The 11,751-nt window shown below is 39.1% G+C and overlaps 2 protein-coding genes across 3 annotated transcripts in view; both read right to left on the minus strand.

Moving 5' to 3' along the window:
* The window catches only part of slc18a2 (solute carrier family 18 member 2), a 105,746-nt gene extending 104,657 nt beyond the window's left edge, over window positions 1-1,089 (minus strand). Inside the window, exons 1-2 of the mRNA XM_037124811.1 lie at window positions 850-1,089; window positions 551-738 (exon numbers count right to left, since the gene is read on the minus strand). Of these exons, the coding sequence (XP_036980706.1) occupies window positions 551-683 (133 nt within the window). The 5' untranslated portion in view covers window positions 684-738; window positions 850-1,089. The remainder of the gene's footprint in view (window positions 1-550; window positions 739-849) is intronic.
* A 7,122-nt stretch (window positions 1,090-8,211) lies between these two features.
* The window catches only part of ctu2 (cytosolic thiouridylase subunit 2 homolog (S. pombe)), a 12,389-nt gene continuing 8,849 nt past the window's right edge, over window positions 8,212-11,751 (minus strand). For both annotated transcript variants that reach the window (XM_037124647.1, XM_037124646.1), the window contains 4 exons: window positions 11,440-11,548; window positions 9,492-9,558; window positions 9,246-9,304; window positions 8,212-8,813 (listed from right to left, as the gene is read on the minus strand). In XM_037124647.1, coding sequence (XP_036980542.1) covers window positions 8,753-8,813; window positions 9,246-9,304; window positions 9,492-9,558; window positions 11,440-11,548 — 296 coding nt within the window. In that variant the 3' untranslated portion in view covers window positions 8,212-8,752. The remainder of the gene's footprint in view (window positions 8,814-9,245; window positions 9,305-9,491; window positions 9,559-11,439; window positions 11,549-11,751) is intronic.

Below are 11,751 nucleotides of genomic sequence, written 5' to 3' on the forward strand. Positions count from 1 at the left end.
TATTTCAAATTCCATAAGAGTAGACATTAAATGTATGGATAATTGTATGTATTGAATTATATGTAATATAATTCGTATTGAATAGGTTTTCCTCCTGCTTCTTATATATATATATATATATATATATATATATATATATATATATATATATATATATATATATATATATATATATATATATATATATATATATTCAGAACATAACAAGCTTTCTTATCTTACCCGACCTATCATTTTATTTTGCTCGTTTACTAAATGTGGCTGACATTTACGCTCAGCTTGGCTCCGCAGAGGACTGGAGTCCACAGAGAGCGCCACAGCGCGTCCTGCTGACCAGGGCAACAGGCTGAGCTGCAGCCCGCTGTCTTCCCAGGTAGCGGCGTCGTATTTAACATCTTGGGAAGACAACAGACAACTGACTGGACTTAGAGACAACTGGACCTGTTTGCATCTTAAGACAGACACTGTGATCTCGACTGCCTGTTGCGTTAGTGAAAAAAAGAAAAACAAATAAGTTGTGTAGAGGTGAGACAAGCAGGCGTGCACCTACCGACTACAGTCAGCAGCATGTTGTCCAGGAGCAGGGCGACGAAAACAATGAAGAGAATCAGTTTCCTCGACTGTCTCTCTTCTCTGAGCCATTTTAACAAACTAAACTGCCGAAGCTCATCCAACCTCCCCATGGTATTGGTCCCGAACAGGGCAAGACAATACAAAAGAAACGGGTGACAAGTCCTCCTGCAGACACACAAGTGGAGTGCAGGGTCATTAACTTTCTATAAGAAGCAGCTGATAACGTTAAAAATGACAAAGTGCTTAGAGAGTGTAAAACAAGTGTGGAGGGCTTACCTTGGTTGTACGAGGGCCAGCGGCAGCAGCAGCAGCAGTGATGAGAGGAGGATACGCTCCCTCTACTCATTGGACCCGCTGCTGACGTCATTCAACCTTTAGGCTGCGTGTAGGCTTAGTCTGGTCAGTCTGGTCATACCGACCGCCAACCATTCCAGCCATATTTCATGGAGTTCAGCGCAGTAATGAATAATAAACCTTCAATAGTGAAAGCAATTGTGACCTACACATTTCGATAACAAAAAAATCGTTGTGTTATTGTTGTAGGTACCTGAACACATTTCAGTTGTCACAAAGATTCTCAGGGAGAACCGTACAATGACTTGCATGTCTACAGTACGCTGAAAAAGGCACTCTTCCAGGCTAATCTAACACCAGGGGTGCCGTGCTGCCTGATTAAAACTGGTCAGACCACTTCATTTATGCGTGTGTGAAAGGTGAATGTGAGAAGTGTTGAACGACATTTGAAGTAGTTTGTAGACTAGAAAAGCATGATATAAATCCCACACCCATTACAGATCTACAATATTTAATAAACGAGGGTTATACAGCACTGACATACCACTTTAATCTTCACAGACTCAACAGCCTTTGGTACACAAGGCACATGGTCACCATTTTGGAAAAAAAAGAAAAAAGAATGGCTGATAGTCCTTTTTTCTTTTTTTCTTTTTTTTGTTGCTAAATCTGTGTATTTTAGCAATTTGGACTTATCTTCAACTGAATGATTCAAATGGCATATGAGTACGTGTATACGCCTGTCATTATTTTACCTGACATGAAGAAAATTTGAAATAAGTTTTACTTTGTAAACAAATGCTTCTGCAACGTGTTTCTCTCCATCCCAGCTAGATAAATGATGGGTGCTTCTTGAATGATGGGTGCTTCTTGAATTGAAGCATATTTAGACAGTTTTTCTTAAAGCTGCAGGGACCAAAGAGATAAATGTGTTATTTAGGTAACTCTGACTCAGTGATTATGTTGTGCAAGGCCCCTTTAAGCTGTTGTGCAGCTAATTGCATTTTGGGGAAATCTTTTAGGCATGGAAAGAAGTACCAAATGGCACAAAAATTCATTAGGGATTGTTCTTTTGACCAAATCCATTAGCCTTTCAAAAATCAGGATGCTTGCCTTTTTTCTAAGATGGTCACCATGTCTTAACCTTAAAATAACGTTTAGGGGCATATTTTTTGAAAAACTGTCCAAAATGAATAACGTTGCAATGAAATCATTTTGTTTTTTTAAGCACACAGAAAGTTTAAATCTGGAGGAATAAGATTTAAGAAAAGATCACTATATATTGAGCTTCAGGGTGTTTAAATGCATGTTGTATGGAGAGTGGAGAAAGATGGGCCACACCTATATTTTTATTTATTCATATGTATCTATCTTAATGTTAATGTCTTCTCCTACACATCCACAAGGTCACAAACACATACAGAGAAATGGTTTTTGAATAAAAGGGGCCATCAGAACCGTGAACATTTTGTTTTCAGAAGCTAGAAATTGAATTCCATTTCCTTTGATAGCTGCCCCTCTAATCATTAAGGCAGGGTGGGTGCAGGTTGTGATCCCATATTTGTAAGCGTATATTACTCACTGAATAGCAGGTTTTTGTTGGAATACAATAATATACATTTTCTGCTGCCTCAAGTGGCCTGACCACACTCTTCATTGCTTTTATTAACAACAGTAACATCTTGCTCACCCAAACATGCGCTGAGATCCTGGAATGCAGCAACGTCGGTTTAAACTGATATTTAACTAGACACAAAGTTTAATTATATGCAGGTATGAAGTTGAATATATCCTACATTGTAATGTAAAGCCATGATGTGCTTATGCGAAGTATGGTAAGTCAAATTTTGGAAGATGACCTGTGAGACTTAATTTATGAAAGTCTGACTGTTTATGTTTCATCCTCCATCTGACCCGGTTTAGTGACAGTGCCACAGTCCATGATCTCAACAATTACTTTTGCGAGTACAAAATGAATGTTGTATTAAAGTAGTTTTATTCCAACATTGACTCTCTTGAAATAGAAAGGATGAGTTGTGCTCCCCTAAAACATTTATTTCAGGGGAATATAGAAGGTTAGATCTATACATAATAAGCTAATAAGTGCTATTCAACATGAATGGGGATTGATTTAATACAGAGCAAAGTAATATTGTGAATAAAATAACACTATTACTTTAATATATTCTGTACAATCCTTTATCCCCCCCCCCCCCCCCCCATTCTGTGATCATGTCCCCCTTTTGTTTCTTTGCTTTCGCAGAGACACAAAGATGTCTGAAGCACTGAACTGATACAAAACGTTTACAATTTGTTGCGAATGTTTAATTTACACCAATTGTGACATCTGCTGGACAAGCTGTGCTATCGCATTTCTGTTGAAGGATTAAGACTGTGATAAAAACCGCAAGTTAAAATATAATAGTGATATTTGGTCCGCTAAATGTTTAGATTAAAACCCTTACAGTCCTGCATTTGGAGAACATTTTGGGACAAGCACATGATGTATGTACAAAAGCATTCATATATCAGGTGGAATTTCTTAATCACTTTGCAGATTCAAAGAGTCAGGAATCCATAAATCGTTAACATCTACTGGTGTAGCCTGGTTTAGAAACTCATCCACATCTGGTCACGGTCAGACTAGGCAAAGGGGTCGGAGGTATAGCCTCACTCTGACTGATAGCAACAGTCTCTAACGTGCAGGCTCTGTCAGAGTAGGTGTCAGTCTCACAGGGTGCTGCTGGTGAAGGCTGGGGTACCACGACTGTTCATTGTTTTCAGGAAGTGGACTTGTAGCTCATTAGAGCCATCAAAGGATCTTCCTGTTAGAGGATTTTCTTTGCTGTTTGTACTCTCTCTGCGTGTCAATTTCCTTAAGGATAATAAATATATAATAAACCGAGGAAAGACCATTTTCAACTTTTGGTTAATTTATCCAGATGTCGTTGAGGGCAGGTGCAGTATTTAAATGAATCTGAAGTAGTAATCTGAGATTACCAAATAGTTTTAGTGCAACTTTCTTCCAGGGTGGCTCTGGAAGTGGTGTTGTATGAGAGGTTCCTGATATTGTGTTCTCTTCAGTTCACTGCACACCTGGCATGATGTCATGAGTTTATTTACCTCTGCAGAGAGTCCAGGCCACCACACTGATGAACTCGCCACCACACTGATGAACTCGCCCTTTCCCTGCAATTTGATCAGGCACTGGTGTTCTTCATGGATTATTAGAAGATTCTGACCCGTATCTTGATGCTGTAACTTTTTGCTTGTTAGCGAGCCGCAGCTAGCTATGGTAACATTATATATGGCAGAGCTTGTTACCCTCAGTGATTCACAGATGAACATGAATATTGTATTGGGCTTATGATGATATGATGTCCTCCATTTTAGAGCTTCCATAAGGAGAGCATCATTGACTCGATGAGGAGTACACACCAAGGAAGTGGAGGCAGAGGCCGTGGACATGGAAGGGTGGCAGGTCAAGGAGCAGATGTTGTGATAAACACCACCTACAATTAAACTACTTGTATTTGTACAGTATATTGAACAGGCATATAACTTGTGTGTCGTCATCAGAATCACAGAGAAAGTAAGAAACATGAAAAGGAAGATAAAGGACTGGTACTTCAAGTCAAATGCACGAATAGATAAAATGAACTGTTCTTCAGTCTGTTTTAGATATGATAGATATATGGTTCTTCCCAGAGGGCAGGGGGGGAGAACAGGTAATGTCCTGGGTGAGTGGGGTGCTTAACATACAGCTAGCCTTCTTTTGGAGTCTTCCAGAGGAAGTAAAGTCTCCCACCTGATGAGCGATGTGTGTGGTCCAGGTGACATTGGCTGAGATTTGAACCCCTAGGAACTTAAAGCTCTCTACACCCTGGACCTCCTCTCTGTGCATGTAGAGGGCAGAGAGTTCTGTGTGTTTGGATTTCTGGAAATCCACAATTAGTTCCTTGTTTTTTGAGTCCAGGTTATTGTCTGAACAATATTAGGTCAGATGCTGAATCTCCTCCCTGTAGTCTGACTCGATGTTGTTTGTTATCAGTCCAACTATGGTGTCATCAGCAAATTTGACGATGGTGGGGTGGATGGGGAGCAGTCGTAGGTGAAGCGGGAGTGGAGGAGGGGGCTGAGGACACACCCTTGCAGAGTGCCAGTGTTCGGGGGGGAGTGGACATGGGCAGATCTACTTGGGTGGCATAGGGTGGCAAATGCTACCCTAAAAGAAAGCCTTGCCACCCCTGCTGCAACCCCATTTGGCAGCGATCAATTCAAAGAAAAGTTATGGCCAATTTGACATTTACGAGTGCAAATGTCCAATGTCCAACTACAGTGACTGCAGCACGAGATAATGCCAGGGCGGCTAGAGACTGCTTTGTTTGGAAAACTGAGTGGTGTGAAGCGAGGGAGCCAGGAGTCGCAAGGAAAGGAGACTCAGGAGGAAAGATGGAAAAACTGATTCTCTGTCTATCAAGAAATGAAATAATAATGAAACCAAAGAGAAAGGCGAGAAAAATAGAAAATGAACAACTGAGCAAGGTAGATAGAGGAGATGGGGTGGAAGGAGAGAGAGAAGACGAAGACGAGGTGGAAGGAGAGAGAGAAGGGCAACAGAAATGTGACTGAAATAGAAGACAAGGCCAAGATGACCAGGGACAGGAGGAGGTGGGAGACCATCACAGCAGTGAAGATATGGAGGAGGGAGAGTATCACCAAGATGAGGAGGGAGAAAGTGAGAGACAAGATAAGGTGCAGGGCTCAGACAGTGAAAGCAAAAGGAAAGCCCCTGAGCTAGCACAAATGATCTCCAGTCGAGCTGGTCCACATGGAATGGAAATTGTTGCTGCATAGTATACTAATTTACATATGAATAAGAACAACAAATGACAAAAATGGACATTTGAGAGAAATTGCTTAGATTTTTTCAAATGAATATAAATATTTAGGAGCCAGGAGAAGCTTCCGCAGAGACTGGTACAAATCTCATCCCTAACCCTAACCGGCCACAGAGTGCACCATCTCTGGGTAAAAAGGTGACCAAAAGGTGCATCTAATTCCCTAAATATTCCAAAAAGGTGATAGAGTGGGATTCCCGAGACCAAAAGGTGCATTTAATTTTCTAAATATTCCAAGAATGTGATATGGGGGAACTCTGGAGAGCAAAAAGTGTATCTAATTCTCTAAATGGAGACAAAAAGGTGCATCTAATTCCCTAAATTGACACCAAAAACTGCATCTAATTCTCTAAATGGAGACCAAAAGGTGCATCTAATTCTCTAAATATTCCAAAAAGGTGATACAGTGTGCCCCTGATAGTCCAATTCCAAAATTTGCATCTAATTCCTATTTTTTTCTAAAAAGGTGATATGGTGGGATTCTGGAGACCAAAAAGTCTAAATCCCTAAGTTTTTAGGCCCGCCAACCGGCTTCTGATTGGTCAAGCTTCCGTTATCCCTCCCCTTCCAAATGGTGCATCCAAGTCCTACATTTTTTGCACAGAGGATTCTTCTGCCACTGAGATGTGGTGAGGCATCAATTCCAAGAACATGATTCAAGTTGGGTATTCCCACTAATGTACCAATATGGAATGAAGAGCAAACCTTGGAATTCTTCCAAGTTGGCTGTTCCAGCCTATTCAAAAAGTTCCAAAAAGGTGATATATTCCTTAAATCCAAGTTTCCTGCAGGGCTATTTATCCATCTTGATTGTTTTTGTGTGAGTTACAGAGTTTAGACCATATAGAAGTTCAATAGCATTGCTTCCTTCCAGAAATCTGGTAAATCAAGTTAATTCACAGACATTGCGGTGAGCTGTGGATCCAGCTGCTTTTTTTGCAAGACTCTGACCTACTCTGCCTCTGATTGTATTCCTTCAATGAATTATATTTGGTGGGCATGACTGAATTAAAGGCTTGAGGCAAGCATAGATGTATTATGTGTAGCTCTGGTTGTGCCAGTGTTTTTTTGTGCCTGGTTTTAAAAACAGACAGCCAGCAGTGGTGCTGATACAGCAGACTATGAACTTTAATTTTTACAGTAAACAAATAGACCTATTTAGCCATCTTATTCCTCCTCTTTTCTCTGCACAGTGGTGAACTGTATTAGCCTCAGTCTGCATCTTGTTTCAGTCTCTGGCTAATGCTGCTCCACAATGTCCTTTGACACAAAAAGCACTGAGCAATCAGGATCGCACAAAACTGGAGGAAGAGCTGGAAATTACATCAACTCTCTTAAATTTAAATGTAAGTAGAGAATATTACATATGTTCCCATGCCATTTTTCCTGATCTGATTTCTTTACCTGAACGTATCATATATCAGCCAGTACTGAGCATGGATCAGATTCCAGAAGCAAACCGGAGCAAAAGACAAATCTCTGAACCAGGAAAACATATTTTTGTTTTTTGTTTGGAACAGCGCAGGAATCCAACAGCCAACAGAAACTCTTCAGTTTTTAGCACTCTATGTTGCAGCTGTATGACTAAAACCAGTAACAGGAAACTGTTGACATGAAGGAAAATGAGACAACAGATAGAGCTGGGCAGTAAATCAGAGTTACTGGTTAATTTCAACACATCAGCCAATGTGTGCTCCAAAGCTAACAAAAGTATCTATTATATTATATTATTCTATGCTTGTTAACAAACTCCAAGACAAAAAACACAAAGCAGCTGCTAGAATGCTTATCATCCAACTTGGTTCAAAGGTGCGGGGGGTGTAAATCATCATCTTCTCAAATCAATTTTGGATCTTGGGGCTTCAGGAGACACAGCGCTGTGGTTTTTCTGGTCGTCCTCTGGCTGAATCTTTAACCACTCCTCCTGACAGAATCGATGAAGTTCAACTACATTTGTTGGCTTCCTGGTACAGATTTGTTTCTTCAGTACAGTCCACATGTTCTCTATGGGGTCAAGTCAGGACTTTGTGAAGGACATTCCAAAACCCCAATTCAAACCTGATCAACCATTCCTTTCCCACTTCTGATATGTGTTTGGGATCATTGTTCTGTTAGAAGACCCAACTGCATCCAAGACCCAATCTTCTGCTGATGATTTTAGGTTTTCCTGAAGAATTTGGAGATAATCATCCTTCTTCATTATTCCATTCACTTTCTTTAGAGCAGCAGATCCACTGGCAGCAAAACAGCCCCACAGTATAATACTGCCAGCACCATGCCTGACAGCAGGTAGGTGTTTCTTGGGTTAAAGACCTCCCCTTCTCAACTACAAACATATTGCTGCTCATTATGGCCAAACAACTCATGTTTTGGTTAATCTGACCACGGAGTTGCAACACAACATGTCATCATTGCAGCAACAGACCAATCAAATAACTGTGAGCTCAGAATCTAGTGGGTTACTTTATTTTCATAGTCTACAATTTACATTGTGACAGTTGTTACAAAGGATAATAGATGCCCCTGTGATCATTTTTCCAGAGCTGTATAATTATATCGAGTGTATTACAAAACAAGGCAGTGTTTTGGTGTCTGACAAATCTTCAAACATGTGGATCTTTCACTCTATTATACTTCCTGGATATATTTCATGCCTCTTCAGTAGACACTCACAACAAAGCTGCTCTCTGCACTGTTTTAGCGCTGAGTTCCCACCTAGTCCTGTGAAGTTCTGGTCCATGTTGTATTCGGCCTCTCACTCCTTGCATGCTGGGATAGGCTCCAGCCCCCCGTGATACAGATAAATGGGATAGACATAATGGATGGCTGATATTAAAAAAAATCTTAACATGTCAATATGTTTCTTCATAATTCAAAGTCCTCCCCTCCCTGCAGTATATCTAGGATGTGCATTTTTTCAGAGTGGACTGCTAGAGTTGGACATTAAACATTATTTCCGTTTCATCAGACTTTGTCTCCTCCTTCTAATCAGCTTCATCACCATCATCCAACAGGAACTCACTGATCACCTCTCTCATGTGAGACCTACAGAAAACAAGATATAAACAATGTCACATCTGACTATCTATGAGTTTCTATTGTGTATGTATTTTGTATAGGCAGTTATATGGATGAATAAAAATGATTTACTACTGTATTGATATTTTATGTTAAAGCAGCAGTTTTTAAAATTACTGGTTAATCATTTACTAAAGGGGCCAAATTTTTACACATTGCTGTTGTAATCATCAGAAGTCTATAATGGTGTTGGTTTCTACTCAGTTCTATTGAGCATACCACAAGATGCCAGATGACAGCTTGTTCATTTTGGCATCAGGGGACAGTAATCAAAAAAGTCAAATCAGTTCTAAAAAAACGGCACCATTTCATGATTCATCACCAGTTATGTAATGTAGATGTATTTTTTTTGTAAATTTAATATAAAGTAATGCTATGAATACCAAATATACTCTTTACCTCCTTAACCTCCTCTGAGCCTCTGACAGAATGTACTGCGGGAGTGGGTCCACTGATGACTAGAAGGAAAACACAAAGTAAACAGACAGGCCTTCATGATCTTCTTTATTTTTTTCTATAATTCTATAGTGATAAAGCTTTGATAACAAAGCTACATCTTAAGGTCATCACTTAGATTTAGACTGTATTTGAAAATCATAAAACCCATTTTCTTTTTTCAGTTCCTTTGCAGGGTTTTTCACTCACCATGTCTTTGATGGTCAGCTGACAGCTGTAGCACAACAGGCTCTTCAGATCAGTTGTTTCTGGTGCCCTGTTATAACAACAACACAGAAAATTCTGTGATGAACACCAGGGTAGAAGATGATAGCAGCTTTTTGGTCTGACATAAAATGGCCTCCTACTGGTGCAGCTCTCTGTTTAGAGTTGCACCCAAACAAAACAATTAAATGATGTATGGACAGTAGAAACAAATAGAACAGGATTATTTTTCAGGAGTAAATCTAGTAAGGTGTAGTCTGGTGGATTCTGTGTTGGTCAGGGCTCATAAGATACACAGACAGACAGACAGACAGACAGACAGACAGACAGATACCGTCATGACTCCTTGAAGGAAAATTAGGTCATCATAACAGCATCAAAATACAAGGGCAAATATAGAAACATCAAATGTATTATATAATATATAAAAAACAATAAACTACTACATAAATTAAAATGCTTCAGTGGCTATAAAATAAAATACTGAGGTATTATGAGAAGAGCTTAGTTATTGATTTCCTTATAAGTGAAGCTTCAATCACTACTGTTCTTTGTCTGCGGTTGTTTTATAACTGTTTTCTGGGGGAGAGATTGTCACTGTGCAGTCTTTATGTCACCAGGAATATTGGGATAAACTAAGAACAAGCAAGTCCTCAAAGTTATTTCTTATAATGTAAAGTGGATTCTAAACCCAGCAACGACAAGCGAAATTATATCCACAATGAAGAAGGAAAATGCACAAATTGTACTTTGCAAGAGATACACCTCACCACATCAGAGCACTACAAACTTAAAATAATTGGAATTCTCAAGAGTATATTACTCATCTTATAAATCAGGTCGAAGGAGAGGCGTAGCAGTCTTAATCTCAGAGAAAACATTATTCAACAACTTTCAGAGATAACAGACATGGAAGGGAGATGTATAATAGTTTCTGCGTAAAATGACAATGTTCCCACAACACTTTGTAATATTTATGCCCACCTGGAAGCAATTTCGATTTTTATTGAAAGATGTTTAATCTAATGTTAGGGGCCACAGGAATTGTGATATGTGGTGGTATGTATGTGGAAAAAATTCAACCAATACATCATTAGATCAAAGGATCAATATATAATTAACAGAGTTGGGTATAACGGATCTCTCTTTATTGATCCAAGACATCCTCAAGAACAGATTAATTTTTGGCTTTTAAGAAAGACCATCATAGAATGTGCTATAGCTATGATATTGGTAAAACTGATTTTACCAGATCATCCCCCATTTCCTGCACTTTTCATACTAATGATAATCCTGAGGCAGATCACCTCCATGCCACACCACGCTGAAGCAGTAATTTGTGCAAAAGGAGCCCTGACCAGGTACTGAGTACATGGATGAACATGCTTTTTAGAAGGTCAGCACTTCTGTATTATTAATTCTTTTTCTGAATGGTCTCACATAACATTCTAATATAGATATATGATCTAATAGTATTTTTGATTTTCAATCATCAAATTTACAACAAAACAAAAAGCTTGAAATATTTCACCTCATGTTTAATAAATCAAGAATATATTAAAGTTTCTTTTTTTTAATTACACAAAAAAATGAACTTTTCCATGATATTTTTTAAATGCACATGTTCCTTACAAGTGCATGTAAACTTTTGACCACAACTATATACAAGTACTGCTTGTTCTGATAATAGTAAAGAATAACACCAGATCATACAACATGCAGGGTTGAGTACTGTAACTTCTTAACTAATGGACCAAAAGGAGAAAACTACAAATAAAGACAGAATCATCCTGACCAGTTCAGGTCCTGACCTATTTAGAATGATGTGTTTGGAACTGATATCATTGACTGACATCACTTTACATGATAAAAGTCAGTGTGAGTCCCTCATTAGAAGCCTAAATTAAGAGAAAATAAATTAAGGAATAATTACTTGGCAGAAGAACAGGAGCCTTCACCACTTGCTGCACTCCCACAATCCTCTCCTGTTCCAGAGGAACAGCACTGTCCAGTGGGAGCAGTTGATTCTGTGTTGACTGGAGCTTTAACGGAAACAGATTTTATTATTGCCAAAGAAGTGAGTGTAGGAACTGAATTGTGGACTTGGTGTACTCTCTGCTGTATTTTACTTCTGTGTGATTCCAAAGGAGAAGGCTTCTACTATAGTGAAACATAAAAAAATTTTGCTGTGCCACTAAGAACACAGCATTTAAATTCAACACAAACTGAGTAGTAAGATTCATTA

Source organism: Acanthopagrus latus, chromosome 15 (assembly GCF_904848185.1).
Source record: "Acanthopagrus latus isolate v.2019 chromosome 15, fAcaLat1.1, whole genome shotgun sequence".
Lineage (NCBI taxonomy): Eukaryota > Metazoa > Chordata > Actinopteri > Spariformes > Sparidae > Acanthopagrus > Acanthopagrus latus.